The sequence below is a fragment of the Cryptomeria japonica genome, chromosome 4, assembly GCF_030272615.1.
Source record: "Cryptomeria japonica chromosome 4, Sugi_1.0, whole genome shotgun sequence".
NCBI classification, from domain to species: domain Eukaryota; kingdom Viridiplantae; phylum Streptophyta; class Pinopsida; order Cupressales; family Cupressaceae; genus Cryptomeria; species Cryptomeria japonica.
Window position 1 is genome coordinate 115,599,707 of NC_081408.1, and position 18,784 is coordinate 115,618,490.

The 18,784-nt window shown below is 36.9% G+C and overlaps 1 protein-coding gene across 4 annotated transcripts in view; it reads right to left on the minus strand.

Moving 5' to 3' along the window:
• The window catches only part of LOC131046142 (histone deacetylase 6), a 34,318-nt gene extending 15,933 nt beyond the window's left edge, over nucleotides 1-18,385 (minus strand). Inside the window, exons 1-5 of one of the 4 annotated variants that reach the window (XM_057979807.2) lie at nucleotides 18,168-18,385; nucleotides 17,997-18,091; nucleotides 17,347-17,883; nucleotides 11,373-11,813; nucleotides 11,133-11,275 (exon numbers count right to left, since the gene is read on the minus strand). In XM_057979807.2, the coding sequence (XP_057835790.2) occupies nucleotides 11,133-11,275; nucleotides 11,373-11,813; nucleotides 17,347-17,880 (1,118 nt within the window). In that variant the 5' untranslated portion in view covers nucleotides 17,881-17,883; nucleotides 17,997-18,091; nucleotides 18,168-18,385. The remainder of the gene's footprint in view (nucleotides 1-11,132; nucleotides 11,276-11,372; nucleotides 11,814-17,346; nucleotides 17,884-17,996; nucleotides 18,092-18,167) is intronic. The other 3 variants (XM_057979809.2, XM_057979810.2, XM_057979806.2) reach the window with 3 other exon arrangements.
• Nucleotides 18,386-18,784: the final 399 nt, after the last annotated feature.

Sequence of the window (18,784 nt, forward strand, 5' to 3'; positions counted from 1 at the left end):
TGAAGTGAAAGGCAAAGGGACGAGTCCAAGGCAAATTGATTGTGAATTGAGTCAAGAAAAGAGAAAATCGCTTCTGACCCTTCCAAAGGGTCCAAAGCGAAATTCATCCAAGCTCCTAACCCTTCCAAAGGGTCTAGAGCAAAATCCTTAGCTAGACTCTCAATTTCACCTAGGTGAACTAAGGCAACCTTATTTTGATAAGAAATGGACTTGATCATGGTAAGAAGAGATTGGATGAGACAAGATTAAGATGATTTATGAGCCTAAACAAGAAAATCGCTCCTGACCCTTCCAAAGGGTCCAGAGCCAAATTCTTAAAAACATCTAATTTGCTCATGTTTGAGATCAAGATATAGATTCCTAAGGCATTGGTGGAGAGAAGACTAATATATACTTGCCTTGAGAAGCAATTTGGAGCAAGTAAGGGATGGAATTGAGTCTTAATCATGAATTTCGCTCCTGACCCTTCCAAAGGGTCCAGAGCGAAATCCTTTGAACTCCCTATTTTCTCCTTGTTTGAGCTAGGCAAGAGGCTAAATGTGTGATCATGATGGGAGGAGGTTTGAAAGGTTAAATTCAAGATTGTGAAATGATGAAAATGTGAAGTAAATTGAGCAAAATGGCAAAAATCACTCCTGACCCTTCCAAAGGGTCCAAAGCGAATTTTCATAGGATTCTCCTTCTTGTTTCAAACTTGGACCAATTTTGTGCCTTGGAGCCTTAATTAGAACGTTATCATGCCTAGGAAGCAACTGAAGATTGAGAAAGTGGAATATTTGAGTCTAAAAAGAAAAAATCGCTCCTAACCCTTCCAAAGGGTCCAGAGCGAAATCCTAAGATGGCCTAATTTCTTGCCAAAACACTTTGAAATGGATATCACTTTGAGGGTAGATGAACAAGATTGAGATGGGGGAGAGAACCTAAAAGCCAAGCTTAGAAGTAAAGTTGAAGGAAATGGTCAAGATTTGTGCAAATAAAAATTTCGCTCCTAACCCTTCCAAAGGGTCCAGAGCGAAATTCCCAATAGGGCATGTCCTTCAAAGGGTTCACAAGCGAATTCTTCAAGACACATTGCTCCTCTCCTAAATCGCCAATCAAACCTCATTTTGAATAACTAAGCAAATTCGCCTTGATTAAATGCTTATCAAATTTAAAATTCAAAATTTCACCCTTTAGGCGCCAAAGTTTTTGTATAATTTTAACAAAGTCGGCCAGCCCAAGAGGGTGAGTTAATGATTTTTTTTTATTATTATAACAAAGTCAGCCTCTTGAAAGAAAGGGTGGAAGCGCCTATAAAGGAAAGATGAATTTCAAAACCATTAATCATTCATTCACACATTCTTTTCTAAGAGTGAATTTAAGGAGCAGACCTAGGAGGCAAATTTTATCAGCAGACTGCATCAAGTATCAAAGAAGCCGATTTCAGACCTGAAGATGGAAGGTTAATAATCTTCATGAGCTGGATTAGACAAAGAACAACTAGTAAGAAAGCGAATTCCAGCAGGTGGTGGGTGAATTTCAAGTTTGAGAATGTGAAAGACATATCCTATAAAAGCAGGTCAAGGCAGATCTAACCTTTCAAATCTCAGACCTGATCCTCTCAAAGACAATTCAGAAGATCAGCAAAGGCGAACTTGAGGTGCAGACCTGAAGTTTTTAGCAGAATAAACTTCTTTGAAAATCACTTGGAAAGAAGGCGAATTCAACAGCAATTCCCCATTTTACCCATCTTTTCAGGTTGATAGCTAAAGATCAAGATTAAGGTCTGTGCAATCTGATTTTTTGAAGGTGTCCTGAAGATCTGATTCAATTCAATATCAATTTCTTTTTGGAGTTAAGTCTTCATGATTTGGCTTGATTCATAGGTGATATCAATTTGAAAATTCATAATTTTAAAGGTTTATCATTTTATTTTCAAATTACAGATCAATTATTCCTTTTAAGGTCTCAAATCACCTATCTAGGTTACTATACCTAAACCTAACTTAAGCCTTTTGTAGATAACAAATGGTGGTCCCCAAGGCAAGTGGATCCTCTACCCGGCAAGCTCTCATTAAAGAAGATCAAAAGAATGACGACTTGGAGACAAGGATTGTATCCAAATGGAGCAATATTAGAGACACCAACTTAGGAAACTTCAATGTGAAGAAGTTTCAAGAAGCAGCCTACATCGGCATGGCTTGCCCATAGCCAAGAAGATAATTGAGAGTGGGATAATCAAGGCCGCAGGCTTCCCTCCCGCAGTCAGATGTCATGAGCTAATGATCGAATGTGCCAGGCACTATGATTCGCATTCAAGGACAATTGTAGCCAAAGATGGAACTATCCTCGCCTATCTCTCAGAAGGAGCTATAAGTGAAGCTTTTCATCTTCGAGAACAGAGGGATATGATCTACAAGAGCCTAGAAGGAGCTAAGTCTATCTACGAAGATGACCCTAATACTTGTCTGAACTTCATCAATAAGAATTGGTTACTCAAGAGTAGGCCTCGCCTAAATAAGATACCTAATACGCCTCACAAAATTGATTTCCAAGGGGAATTCAAGGACTTGGTAACCATGCTCAATCGAATTGTAGGTGCCTCTCAAGCCTTCTTTTTCGACAAGTGGACGTTCTTCTTTATACAAGTGATCGTTCAAGGAAAAGGAATGTTTAATTGAACCAGGATTATTAGCAACAACCTAGATGTGCAGTTGAGGAGGCTAGTCCCTACTAAGTCATTCCACATGAGTTCATATGTTATATATTCTTTAGCCAGATGTTTCAAGTATGCAGGGCTACCACATAGAGGAGTTGTTGGGAGAGGTTCCAGAGAGATAAGAGTATGTGATTCTTATGCTCAATTGCATCATCTGCCTAAGAATTGCTACAAGCTAGTCAACGACACCTTCACAATGCATATCACCAGGACATTACAAGGAGGGATTCACCATCGACTGTCTCCAAAAGCACAAGAGCTCGTAAAGAAACATGGTGCATGGTTCATTCAATTTCCTAAATTCACCTACATCAGGATCCATGGATGTCCTTCACCTCCTTATATGTTGCCAAGGTATCCTACGGATAGAATAGTATTACTTGAAGTGACTAGACAGTTGGTAGCTTGTGCTAAGACATCAAGACATAAGCATGGGAATGGTATCCCCATACCTATTTCACTGGGAAATTCAATTGAAGTATGTCCTAATTCTCAACCAACCAAAGATGCAGAAAAGGAACTATCTATGTACTCATTCACATCTTTTGCCTCGAGAGAAAATTTTGATCCTAATGGTCATATGGAAGAAACGATTAGGAAGAAGTATAGGCATGCGTTTCAAGTAGAGGACTTCTGGATGAATGTTCAGGATGATGTGGAGGTAAAAAGAAAGATGCACTCTAGATTATCTTTGGATCTTATCAAGAAATGTAAAGTTTATAGAATAGCAGATCAAGCACAGGACAGTGGTAGATATCTTCAATCCTCCTATGAGAAGGAAGACAAGGAAGTGAAGATAGATTGGGATGAGCAAGAAGTCGCAGACTTAAAGGCATTGATGGACCCAATCTTGTGTTGTACTCGCAAATGGGTGGATGTCCAACATCAAAAATTGAAGGAACAAAATATAGCCATGACATTCAGCCTAGAAGCAAGAGCGGAAGGAGAAGCGAGTGCAAGTGAGAACACTTCTCATTCTAAGGGGTCAAAGAGAAAGGAGGGACCTGAAAAGAGAGAAGCGTCCAAGAAGAGACAAAAGGTGAATCTTGATCATCCATCGAGTACTTCTTCTAGACATGAAAAGGAGATAAGTCAAGGAGAGGATCAAAGAGAGAAGGTGAAAGAGATAGATGAGTCTATGGAATCCACAGTACAGAATGATAAACAAGACAAAGGACGGACACCTCAACACTCATGAAGTCAGTCCCTTCCTCTCAAAGTTGGTGCTAATGAGCAACAAGAACAAAGAAATGACGATGAAGCAACATCTCCTTTTAGAGCTGAGAGGCCTTTGCCTAAGGAAGTACAAGGGAAGGAAAATCTTCCATTCTAGATTGGCTTAGAGAAAGACTTACTAAGGTAGTTGTGGTTGAGGATGAAGAGCAAGTATTTGATTTGGAAAGCCTTTAGGCAATTCTCAAGAGGAGATTGAAAGGAAGAAAGCTACAAAGATGTCAAAGGTAATCAGATATGATAAAGGATCCAAAAGGATACAAATAGCTACTCCAGCAGTGGACAAGTACGATGATGAGATTATGGCAAAAGAATATGATTTAGAAACATTGGATCTTGGCTCACTTACCTCCAAGCAAGCCATGGAAGATGCAACTAATTCAGTAAGGGAAGTTAATGATAAACTAAAAGAAGAAATGGAAAAGAATAAAAGGTTGGAAAAGGAGATTAATGCTTGGAGGAATTATTTTAACCACCTTAACCAATTGTTAAGGCGACAAGATCCAGTAGTCTCACCCTTGCAGGCACTCCCTCTTGAGTCAATAAATCAAGTAGAAAAGATGAAGAACTTGGCCCAACTCATGGATTCATGGATTGATAAATCCTACAAGGTAGCCAAGGAATTTGTAGCAAGAATGATGAAAACAATCCTCAGGGCTATCCAAGTCCTTGAGATCATTCATAATCTAGTGGTCATTGTTGATGCATTCACTCACACCAGAGACATTGGCATCCCAATATTGCAAGTGGTAAGAAGGACATCAAGATAGGTTTTAGCACAAGAGAGGATAATTGATGGTGGAACCCATAATCTTCTACAGTGGTCAACTTTGCTCCAAATGAAGGAAGTTATATTCAAGGACATTAATAGTAGATGCAACCGAATTGAGGACACTATCCATCCTATTCGAGATAAGGTGTTTGATGTATTATGACAATCCTTGACAAAAGGATAGAGATCGAAACAGATGTAGATGTCCAAGAATTGGAGGATAGGATCAAGGTCATTTTTTGCAGAGAGGAGGACATGATCACAGAAGAGCAGTGAGATCAAATGTATGCTACTATGTTCCTGATCGAGAAAACAAAAGAACTAGAGCATGGGTGGGAGATGACTCGTCTTGCGACCTTTGATGAGGTCCTTCACTTAGAAGAGCAAATGAAGAACCTGCCTAAAATTCCTATTGCAGAGATCGAAGGGATTACTTCCAGATTCATTGAATATGCCAGAAAGGAACATGGAAAAGGGAACAAAATTCTAGATGAGAAGTTGTTATGAAATGATGTGGCGATTCAATTCCTATTGGACGATGTTTCCTCGTTATTTGTGCCAATTTCTATTGGCTATGGTGTGATAATACTTATCTAAATAGGGTCATTTTTGTAACAAACCCTAATTAGGGTTTAGGTGTCAAAATCTCAGCCTTTGATCTTCTTTAAATCCAAGCCATTCATTGTATTTGAGGGTGCTATATAAGCCCTCACTAAATTCATTTTAGGGGTTAAGAGAAGAAGAATAAGATTATTAGCGGCAGAGATAAAAGTAGTGAAGAGAGAAAGTTGAACAATTGTTGTTATATTTTGCTATGAGATCAATGAAATATTGAAGTTATGGTGTTTTATTGCAATCTTTGTGGCTTCTTACATGGTTGTTTATCTTCTTGAATCACTCTTAGTGAAGTTAGTACTTAGATTTTGGAATTAGATTGAGTGATAAATGTTGTGTTTGATCTTTTGGTAAAGCTCATAGTCCAAATCACTAGCCCCTTACTGATTGTAAGCGTGCCTTGTGTGGTCAACTGGAGATATTTAAATTGTTTAGAATTCAATCATTATTTGAATACTAATATGTATCTTATTGATAGTATCTATTTTCATTAATGATTCGAAAATCATTGAATTCCCTTAGAAGATTGCACCAATTCCAATAGAGTTGTTGTTCTATGGCAATACTAAGATTGGTAGAGTTTCGCCAAGATCGCCCTCTATTTAGTCATTCTTAGGCTTAGTTTAGCATAGCCCTCTCAAATCCCCTATCTTTTGCCTTTTTTTGAAACATCGGTTAGCATTAGGAAAATCCGGTTCCTCATTGGTAAAGTATTTGCAAGAACCAGCTTTCATAGAAAGTACGTAAGGCCCCTTGATGAAACAGCAAGCACAACGAACACTGGTGCTTATCCACAAGTAGAGAACCTACATATTAGAACCTTGGGGTTGCCCCAATTGATCTTTAGGCGAAATCTTCAGCATTCGGGGAAGCTTTGTTCAAGAGAGGATAAGGTACCTTTGGGTATTTTATTCTGTGTTTGATCGTGTATAAAAGATACATCAACAATAGGCTTGTCTGGGAATATTCTAGGGGTCACAAATGCATATTTAAGAGCTTTTATGGCAAGGCATGGGCTGGCTTGACTTTTGGTTCAAGCCCATCCCCTTCTAGACATGTTTAGACCCCTAAAAAATAGACATGTTTAGACATGTTGTGAAAATCTTCTTCCTTTAGCACATATACTCTCATGCTTGCTCTTGTGCTTCCTTGAACTTGGAATGCCTCCTTTCATTCAACAGGCACTCTTGAGGGTGTTAATCATTGCATATGCACGGGATGAGGTTATGATGCCTCCCTCTAGCAAGGTTACAAGGTTCCTTGTCTTTGCTTTGAGCATGCTAATGTTGATGTGAGTCCCCCACACCCTAGCAAATTTTAAATCATGAAGCGACTTATCTTGGATACTTAATCTTCTTAACGTTGCAAAGCCTTCTGTCTTCTGATGTCCTTAGTTTGAACACCATGAGCTGATCCCTTGCACGTCCCTATCTCTTGATGAAGTTCCTTCTTTGCTTCCAAAACCTGAAAAGTAAACACACCTTGATCAAGACATACAAGAGAACAACTTCGATCTTTAAATTAGAAATGTATTCCCTTTGTTTAATCTTTGATTTTCACATTTCAAGGTCTGATTCGCTGATGTTCTAAAATCTGATTTGTCATATTTTCAGTATCAGACTCCACTTTTATGTGTGATTTTTATTGACTTTAGGTCTGATACATGTCTTAATTTTAATCGGTTTCACGTCTGGGACCTGCTACTACTCACTACCCTCCCAAGGCATGAATTGCAAGTGACTGATTAAGGAGTTCAGGCTTTCAAGGGGGCACTGACAGTCATCAAAAGTGATCGGAGATTTAAAGGTGCCTTGACTATGGATGATCGGGGTTTTCATAGGGCATTGACAGTGATGTCTTCCTCCCTTTCTCCTTTGCATCTCCTTCAACATTTGATCGCTTGCATGATATGCTTAATCTTCAAAATCATTCATCTCCTAACAGCATGAAAGAGCATTTAAGTGTTCGCTAGAAGTCTCCAAAGAAGTTTGGGGTTTTCAAGGGTCATTGTTTCTTGCCTGCCTGCAAATGTGTGATGCAAATTCACCAAACCCTAGCCTAGGAAGATGGTACTCTGGCAGTAGGTAAAACCATAGGTGAGGATGCTCAAATAGTTGATGAACCCCTAGGGATTTTCAATGAATTTCCACCAGTAACACTAGAATCTCAGTAGCTGAATCTGTCCTCAATTTGAAGGCATAATCTATCCTCAATTTGGCCTTCAAATAAGCCCTCCAACTATCAAAGTCATTGGAGTTATAGCAGTGATCTATACTTGAAAAATTGGTGCACTTTCCACTTGGATATCTTCCAAAGTTGCCTCAAAATCGTTGCCTCTCACTGCTGAATTGGTATGGCATGTTTGGGAATGAAAGTCTGTTGAATTTGATCTTGAAATTGACCCCCAGCATGCCCAAAATTGCCACACTGTCTTGTAGATTCATTCCAGCCAATTCCTAAATGTGGCACTCTTATTTGAAGAATAAATCTTTGATTGCAATCTGAAATCAGATCATGCATGCCCAGCGGTGATCTCTGTGTGAAATCACTCCAAGGATTTGTGGGTTTTTTGTCCTCCAATTCCAGATCTAGAGGGTTTTCATCCTCAGTTAAATTGATCCTAATTACAATATTCCATCAAGGTGTAGACATCAGAAAATAGAATGGTTGATCAATATTCCTCCTCCTCCTTGCTTGACCTCTCTTAAATAGAGTTTTCCTCCAAAAGACGTAACTCTTAAAATTTCCTTCATGACTCTTGATTGATATTTTAAAGGAATTATTTAAAATAAACTTTAATTATAAGAGACCTTAGTTTATAGTTTCACTTTACTTTAGGCCCTCTTTATCATAATTACACTTATGTGGCCTCTTCTATGACATTACAATCCTCCTGAGCTCATTATTATACTCCCATTTTCCTAGTGCGAAATTTCCAAGGCCCACAAGAAATGAATGATGAGCATTTGGGTTTCAACTTGGCTTCATTTTGAAAAGGGAACATTACAGTCTGCCCTTCCCAAGCTTGTTTGTCCTCAAGCAATCATAACTAAGATGCTCCAAGATTTCTTCTCCACTCGACTGAATACTTTTGGAGTTTCCATCCCTCAATGTGCTTTTCTGACTAACATCTTCAACTATAACCTCCTCAAATTGCCTCTCTAATTATCTATGTAACCTTTGTAAAGCTTCTATGTGCTTGGTTACCTAACATCTTTAAATATAACCTCCACAAATTGCCTCTCTAGTTATCTATAAATCTTTTGTAGAGCTTCTACAATTTCTTGAAAATCCTATTTCGCTCCAACTAACTTCTGCTACACCACTTTGTTGTGGATTGAACGATCTGTGCAAAAAGTTTTTATAGATATGAATGGCTGATTGTAGGTAGATACTTTAATACTTTTTGCAGTATTCAAGTTGGCTTTCTCATTACGAAGCCCCTTAAGTGCTACCTCCTTTCCTTCAGAGTAGAACTGAAATTCCAAAGTTTAAAAGTTGTGACTGATTTCCCCAGGGGAGCACAACCACTGAATACCCAAAACAAGTCAATTTCTCCTAAACTAATAATATAAAAGTCATCACATGCCTTATGCTCCTCTATGAGAATGTTGAGCTGTCTATTTTCTTTTTACAAGGAATTATAAATCCATCGACTACTCTCACATCAAGTTCTTCAAAGTCTTCAATTTTAAATCCTTTATGTGCTACCAAATCTTCATTAATGCAGATATGAGTAGCTCCACTATCAAGGAGTATTGAAATTCTACTTCCACATAGAGTCCCTTGATATCTAAAAGGATGATATCTTGTGCTCCTAAAAGAAAAGCAAGTGTTCCACCATTATTTAAATGTGGTTCAAGTTCCTCCTTTATTCCTCCCATCAAAAACTACCTCAATATAATAAATTTTTCTCTTGCCCATACACTGACAACCAGGTTCACAAGGTTCTCTACAAATTAAACACAAACTCTTCCTCCTTAGGTCATTTTGAATCTAATCTTTTGTCTATCTTTGGTGGTATATTCTACGATTGTGCAAAAGACTCTTCCTTCAGCAAAACTTACTTCACTTGGTCCAATGATGGAATCTTTGAGTGAAATTTATTTCCTTAAGTGAAATTAAAGTTAATTTTTTTCTGAGCTCCATTTGATGATACATGTTGGCTCGGTCATTTGACTGCATAAGAAGGAATTCTCATCAGTGGCAAGATCCAGCTCTAATACCATTGTAATATCCCCTTTATAAAATTCTTATTTGCACAAACTCACCAAACCCTAGCCTAGCAAGATGGCACTCCAGCAACAGGTGACACCCTAAGTGAGAGTGCTCAAATAGTAGATGAACCCAAAGGAATTTTCAATGAATTTTGACCACTAACCCTAGAATCTCAGTGACTCAATTAGTCCTCAATTTTATGGCAGTAATCTGTCCTCAATTTCGCCTTCTAATCTACCCTCCAACTGTCAAATTCATTGGAATTTATAGCAGTGATGTCCCTGAAAATTTGGCACACTTACCACTTGGACATCTTCCAAAATTGCCTCAAAACTGTTGCCTTTCACTGCTGATTTGTTGTTTGGGAATGAAAGAGTGTCGAATTTGATCTTGGAATTACCCACCAACATGCCCAAAATTGCCACACTCTGTCTTGTACATGCACTCCAACCAAATCCTAGATGTGACACTCCAATTTGAAGAATAATTTTTTTAGTGCAATCTGAAATTAGATCAATTATGCCCAGTGGTGATCACCATGTGAATTCACTCCAAGGAATTGCAGGTTTTTGTCCACCAATTGTAGACCTTGAGGGTTTTCGTCCTCAAGTATAACTGAACCAAAGTACAATGCTCCATCAAGTTGTAGAAATCAGAAAATAGAATGGTTGATCAATAATATTTCTCCTCCTTGCTTGGCCTCTATTAAATAGGACTTTCCTCCAAAAGATATAAATCTTCAAATTTCCTTCACGACTCTTGATTGATATTTCGAAAGAATTTTTAAAATAAACTTCAATTATAAGAGACCTTATTTTATAATTTCACTTTACTTGAGGTCCTCTTTATTATAACTACAATTTATAATAACACTTAAGTGGCCCCTTTTATGACATTATGGTCCTCTTTTGTTTTTATTAAACTCCCATTTTCCTACTGCAAAATCCCCAAGGCCTGTGGGAAATAAATGATGGGCTTTTTGAGTTTCAACTTGGCTTCATTTTGAAAAGGGAACATTACAAAGGGCCTCAATGCTGACTTTAGAGGCCAAAATCATTTTGTTGATCTCAACCTAGTAGCCCACCCATGGAGACACAATCAATCTGGTAGATGCAATAGCAGATGGAGAAGCAGGAGAGGAGGATGAGATAAAGTACACCAAAATCTATGCCAATGTCAGGTGAAGGGAAAGAATGTGAAATAGCACATGGTGGATCTCGTAAATAACATGGCAGCAAGGCCTGACATGGGCTTGAAATTAGATCCTCAAGCTAGCCTGGATGAAAATCCTTGGGCTGCTTGGGTCCCCGAATTACTAATAGGCTTTTTTTGTCTTTAGCTTTATTTTTAGATGCTTCTGTATGCTTTGTAGTGGATATCATTGTGTTTGTATGGTTCTTGTAACATAAGATAAGCCAACATGTATTGTATCCATTTTACAGTTGTATTGCAGCTAAGCCACATGTCCAGGTTTCTATAGCCCATGCAGGCACTCAAGGGCAAGGACCCCAAATAAAATCCCTGACTTATCTATCAAAAACAAAAATTCCTTATTTACCATTTTATTGAGATTTTTGTCAAAATAGAACAATCTACCTCATTTTCTCCAAATCATTTGCATTGTTCTCATTTGGCATGTTAGCTGGAGCTACATAAAGGTTATAGTCCGGCCCGAAATATTCATAGTATTCGTTATAAGGCAACTTATTGTCAGGCTCCACACCTACAGCAACAGCTGTCTGCAGCAAACAAACAAGAAACTTAATGAATTAGTGTCCCACTAGAACAAATTGAACATTTAAGCATCAAAGATTCACAATTTTGCATTTAAAACACCTCATAGCACCAGCAACGTGCAACATTACGAATAGTGTAACCACCGCCACCAACCAGCATAAGCGGTACATTGAATGAACGAAGAAAGTGGACACAATCAGCATGTCCTCTAACTGATAAATTGAAGACCCCTAACCTGTCCCCTGAGAGAGAGTCTGCTCCACATTGTAGCACAACTACATGTGGTTGATATACTTCCATCACCTTCTGAATGATTGGCCTGAATAGATTCTTGTAGCTCTCATCATCAATTCCATTATTCAAAGGAACATTCAAGGCATAGTATTTCCCTTTCCCATGTCCCACATCCTTAATGTGGCCTGTTCCTGGAAAATAATCCCCAAATTTGTGAAAAGATACAGTCATCACTCGGTCTGTAGTGTAGAAGGCCTCCTCAACACCATCCCCATGATGAACATCAATATCAACATAAAGCACACGCTGTCAAAATGAAGAACACAAAAAACTCATCAATATCTTTTGAAAATATTGATTTGTTTCATTTTTATAACGTATAACAACTATGAACCAACAAAAGCCAAACGAGAGTAAATTTGATTAACAATTAAAATACATATAGTGGCAGCAGTTGAGGACTTTCATGCTACATTATCAGAAACCAAGAAATTTGCTAATGTCTCAAAAATTGTACAAATGTTAGTGAAAGAATGGGAAACAAGAGCAAGTTAAGCCTCACAACCACAATTTTGGTATCAACTAACCTCCCATAATCAGAGGTAGCAGAATTCATTGAAAAATAATGCATTCAACTGCAAAGTTCAAAAGTCCATAGACGTCGTACCTTACAAGGTCAAGAATGCTGACTTTAGAAGCAAAATGCCAAATTATCTTTGTTGTGTTCTGATGCAAACCACTGATTGATTGCATAATTGACACTAGAAATGATACCTCTTTTCTCAAGCGAAAAAAAGGCTACGAGTATTAGAGCCCAATTGTTTCTGAAATGTTGATTTTGATCAAAAGACAAAAAGAAACCAGGTTGAGGCAATGTTGGGCATTACGAGAAATACTTGGGGACAAACCATAATGGCTGCATGCCAATATCTGGAAGGAAACAATGGCTACTGTCTCAGACAGGGGCCTGCTGGATTTATGGAAACCAATGGTCGAAAAAAAGGAAAACACTGGGTTTAAAGCAATTATATATTGTTTGTATTAAATTATATCCCCTTCCAAAATAATTAATACTTTATGTCAGTGATATGATAGATCACCCCATCATATGATAGATCCACTGCTAGCACAAGGATGGACTCATCACTTCCACTTAGTAGTGATGAGCATCTTTCCAAGTTATTGCTTCACTTTTGAGAAGTGACCAAGCATGATAAAAGCGGAAGGAAAGCATGCCTCCACACAAAAAGGTGGGTCTAAAAGTTGGTACATGGATTGGTTCACAGTTGTTGTAGTGGTTCTGTATTGGTCATTATGTCAGTGATTCGAGAAAGCATGCCATGCAAGTCCATAAGCAATAAATTCATACATTTTACTGTAGTTTAATAAGGATATTCGGATATTTATCCACTATTCGATTCCCTGTTAAGAATTGTTTGCAGCATGTAATGTCCCTTTTATGGTATTTAATAATAAATTTAAATTTTTTTTTGCTCGGTAAATAATAAATTAACATATATATATATATATATATATATAATTGGCACATTATTTCCTTGAGCTGCCAGCCATACACTTTCACAAGGGCACCCCTATACTTAGGGAAGACAATTTCTGTCACGAATCTATTTTTGTCTGACTTTATCAGATTTTATTAGACCTGGTGAGTTTCATTAACTACCGTATATTTTTCTAAACAGAAAATGTGTTATCACAAGCCTTATTTGGATCACAGCCCCTATAGATATAATACTAAACAATTAGGAGCTAATAAAGATGGCAGCGATTCCTAAAATAAAAGAATTTAATTAAAACTAATCAAGAGTTTTAAGGGCAGTGATCAAAAGTTTGTGAATCAAAAATAATTAACCAAGGCAGCAACTGTTTGAAAAGGGTGCGACTGTTTGACCCTTGAGGAGGGCAGGTGGAGAGGTAATTAAGGAGGAGAAGCATCATTTGAAGAGGCATCAATCAGGAAATAGATATCTGATCTGGATAATAAGGCAGTAAGAAATTGGAATTATACAGCAATAATAATCTAAATTATAAGGCACTAAGATACGGCAGACAATGGTATTGTTGAAGTAATTGGTATGCTGCATGTTTGAATTCAATATTTATTAATTTGTGCAATTGATAAAGAATAGATTTATTAACTTTCCAATCCATCAAGAATCTTAGGAAACATAATAGGCAGATGCAGGAGTACGAGTTCCCTCAATTAAGTAGACCACCCATTGAGTTGGATAACTTGTAGACTGAAGGGATGGATTAACTTGGTTGGGTGTTCGGCACTCTTTAGCAGAGTTGTGCAGAATAGTCTCCCAGTGCCCTATTGTGCTTTCCACTCAAGTTACTAAATGGTTGATTATTAGGAATAAGCTATGGTTTGCATGTTTACAATAGGAATCTCAATTATCATTTTGCTTGATGTTAATTGATTAATTTCCTAAATTCAATAGCTATTGTTTAATTTAGTGAAAGAATACTCTTGTAAATAAATTGTGTTATTGGATTTGTTATTTTTGGGCAAAAATCAGATACTCTCAACAGGGGACATTACACAGCACTTTGGTTTTGGTTGCACCACATTTTCTCTTCCAATAGTCCCAACCCAATTTTAACTTCACATTAGATTGAACGTTACATGGTCCATGAATCATGACACACTTAGGAAAGGGAAAAAGAATGTTGATAGTGATATGATGGAAGAAATTAGGAGAGGCTCTCATCCAAGAGCTTCAACGTCAAGACCTACAACCCTCCAGTGTAGCTCTCTTTGTAGTATCAAGAGTCATTAGCTATGTCTATTTTTATTTTTTTTCTACTTATTATTTATGCAACATGAAGTGTTTGTGCAATACAATGTAATTAGCGATATGAAAATAAACAAAAAAATCCCATATTCTACAATTCATGGGCTAAACTCTCAATTTTATTTGCCCTCTATCTCTTTGCTATATAAATGCCTTTCAATTTCAAAAACAAGTTAACATGGCAGGAATTTCAGGTGCAAATGGAGATAACAATGGAAGAAAGGATGGGGGAAAGATAATGGTTTAGAAAAGATGCAATCTATTTTTTAAATCCCAAAAAATTGAGAGCTAAAAGAATTAAGGGTGAAGACGTGAACCTGGATATTGCCACTTAATGACGATGTGAATTTGGGTGCATTATATGTTTGAGAAGATAAGATGTATGGAAAACATGGAAGATGGTGATTCAGAGAAAGTGATTAAACTTAATGTTAGACCTTAAGTACACTTTTTGGTTAAAGTGGAAACCAACCTGCCTACAAATGGAATTCTTTCAAATGAAGTAAGGACTCATAGATGCAAGATGCATAGAGTACTCCATGAGTTTTTAAAAACTTGCGAGGTTTTTTGCTTTGCGAGTTTTTTTGGAGCCTAGTTTAGAAAAGGCGAGTCTCTAGCAAAATCTCAGCCACAAAATAAGATGCCCAAACGCATCAAAAAATCATCTAATTTTTTTTCTTCGAGTTAGTCTCATTCTCTTCATCGGAAAATATACATGAAACATAATGTTGAAGAGGAAAATGTAAAATGTTTTGATGTAGTATTTACTTTTAGTTTTACAAAAACAATTTGCTATTTTCATTTTGTTTCAGACTATCGGCCATCAGCATTCCACATGAGGATGCCATTTTGCACCCAATTTGCATTTAAAAATCAACCAAATATAAGTAGAATCATCTTGTTTCTTTTATGTACTCCTTTATTGACTCATTGGATGCATCTCCTCATTGAATTTTGCAAAAAAAAAATGCATTGCTAATAGAATTTAAGCAATTTTTTAAGTTGCCAAGTTTTTGCCGAATTGTAGCCAAGTGGCATTTTCAGGCCTTGCCAAGTTTTTGCCAAGTCTGAGTTTTTCAACTATGTAAGGACTATTATGCTTCACTAAGATCTAGAGAATTTGCCAACCAACCACCACAAGGCTTTGTGGGATCAGAATGTCAGAGGGCAAATATGGATGAAGTCCCTATGGTCGCTATCATGACAGGACAGTTGAACAAGGTATATATGCACACACACATACACACTGTATACAAATATACAATACATTTAGACTCTTAGACTTATTATTTATACCTCCAATGGGTGTGGTGCTTAGGCTGTGCTCTTGTTCCTTCCTTTCAAAGTAGGACTCTTCGGGGGAGGTAGCAGGAGGGATGAAGGGACAAAGGGAGCAGGGTAGTTGGTTCAAAATACTCTGCACTAAAGTAAATGGTCACAAATCATACTGAGAGAGTTGACAATAGGAAGAATATTTTTCCAAAGATAGATAGGTGATTGCATCGAGGATTTTCTCTCTCTTCTTAGCTCATAAATGCTCTAATCACTTGATTCTCTGAGCCCTTGAATCATGCATTACCACAAAAGGGTAGGAGAAAAGATAATAATTTGTGAATGATTCTGTATTCTTAAAGCGTTTAATTTGTGAATGATCCTGTATTCTTAAAGTGTTTGATTTTAGCATAAAATATCGGTAATACTAATTATATGCTGCAGTCTTCATATTCCAAAAAGCGCAGTCTTCAATTTCATATTACGAAAATAGAAAAGGGTTTTTAGTTTTTACTCTACATTGGGACAAGGTCCCTTTCATCTTTTATTTTTTGAAAATGATATCACCCTTATGTTAGAGAAAGAAGATGGACAGTCTTGACAGTGGCAAAGACACCTACTGTTCATGACAAGTTCGGCACGTCTATTTGTTATTTAATCTAAATTAAGATAAAAGAAGCTAGAGTACTAAAATCATAGTAGCAAATATTGCCAAAAGCCCCATTTTATCAGAAATTGGACCAGAAAATGGTTTTTCAACCAAAAACTCATGATTTCTGCAAAGATTGTGCCAGAAGATTTATTCCCGAAACATTTCCAATAATCATGATTTTCTGGCAATTAGACTCTGGCGTGCGATAATATTGGGAAAGTTCAAAATTACGATTTCTGGTGACTTCCATATTTTCTAGACACTTTTTGGTCTCAAAATTAGGGTTTCTGGGTTTTTTTATTTTCCCTAACCCTAACCAGTTTTTTTACAATAAAACCCCTATTTTGGGAAAAAAAAATCTTTGGTTTGCCTGTTTATTGCTGAGAAAGATTTTGCTCCTATGAAGTCTACAATATCAAGTTGAGCCTGCAAACTCCTCATTCCCAGTTGCCTGACCATAGGTGGCATTTTTCTCATAATTGAAGAACTCTTCAAATTTATATTTTTTGAACAGTTTTGCGATACTTTGAAATGCCCTTCTTAAGTAACTAATGGTAACATGTGGCTAAGCACATTAGCTTTGCCCAAAAAAATACCACCAACAAATGCCAGCCCTTTCCAAGGAGTTATGATATAGGGGAACAACTATTAGTGTGGCACAAGTTCACACCCCCTCACCTTAATAAGAAGTCCCTTAATCCCACAAAAATGTAATGAACATAGGAAAGTGTGGCATATTCCACTTGCCCTATATTTAATGTAAAAAATGCTGTCGCGGTCGTGGAGGCTCCATAACCTCACTCAAATTTACCATACAAAAACAAAAAAGTATATATACTTCATATGCCCCTTATCCATTAGGGCAGAATTAAATTTCAAAGCTTGTACTCTTCTTACAAGGCCTCGTGTAAGTTAAAAGCCTTGGCCATGTTCCTCTCTAATAATAATAATATTTCTTACTGGTGCTTGTGTGCTCTCTAGATCACCTTCCCCATGTAACGATTGCACATTTTAAGTTCCACATTTATCTACCTACCTATTAAGAAAATTATCTTCTGCCAAAAAAACCTTAAGCAGGGTATAAAGAAGGTCCACTTACCTGGTGAACCTTGAGCAGTTCCAGAATTCCAAGGACAATATCATTGACATAGCAGAAACCTGAAGCCTCACATTTCTTGGCATGGTGAAGGCCCCCGGCCCAATTGATAGCAATATCTGCATCCTTCCTGTTTAGCTTAACTGCTGCCCCAATCGAGCCCCCTGCAGAAGCCTGACAGAACTTGAACAGACCATCAAACACAGGACAATCCTCCCCCACACTAAAACTCTTAAATTGCCGGGCATACTCTTGTTGTATCTGGTTATTTGGTGTTACTCCCTCTAAAAAGTTTACATAATCTGCTGAGTGAAATGCTTGCATATCACTGTTTCCTGCAAGGCAAGGCCTGCAGACTTCCATTTTCTGGTGTAGACCGTAGTGAACAATCAGGTTATGGGCCATTCTTATTCTATGTGGCTTCATTGGGTGGCCTTGACCATAGTAATAGTTGCCTATGTCTGCGTCATAGAAATATGTGACTCTTCTCTTCTTCCCATCTGGCCCTGAGGCCAGAGAGTTGCCACTGTCTCCCATTATCTATATATAAATACAAATAGATCAAAACTTTGCTTATAGATTAAAATAGTAACTTGGATACACTAGAAATTCAAAGTCCTAACTTAGGTAAGATGAATGATCAAAATCCTCACTTTGAGTTTAATAGAGATTCAAAAGCCTAACATGTGCGAAGTAAATTCAAAAACCTTGTACGGGTAAATGGCAACTCAGCAAATGACTAGCAAAGCTGCGATCAAACCAGGAACAAACATGAAATTTCCATAAAAAATGAAAAAAAAATTATTTTTTCTTAAATAACTAACCTAAACTGTGATTTGATTGATCCTCCTCAATTTCTCAGAGAAAAGATCTCTATTGGAGCTTCTTTTGGGATGTGAGAGATAAATACACAAGGATTAAAGATGGCATATATAGTGATCAATATAAAACTACTTCATTTCAGTTGCCCTATTTTACCATCTGCCGTTAGGCTGGTAACTATAGCAACAACGATGATGTTTTCCATAGGTTAGTACTCGTCAATAAATTATAATTGAGAATTTTTTATTTGAAATAAATTTTTATCTTTTAAAAAATTAAACATACAAAAATTTTAATAAAAATTATTTAAAAATATTGATTGACAATGTGATATGTTAACATGAAATAAAAAATATTATTAAAATATTAAAAATTTAATTGTTTTGGAGTGATAAAATTAATCTTAAAAAAAGGTATATTCCTCGTATGTTCTTGCAAACAAAGATGTAAAAAATGGAGACCATGTGAGAAACCAAGACCTTTATTTTTAAGATTGATTTTATTTTATCACTTCAAAACAATTAATATTTTTAGTATCTACTAGAAACCAATATTGAATTTTGTAATACAAATCAAATGTTTATCTTATTTAAACATATTATTATATTATATATTATAT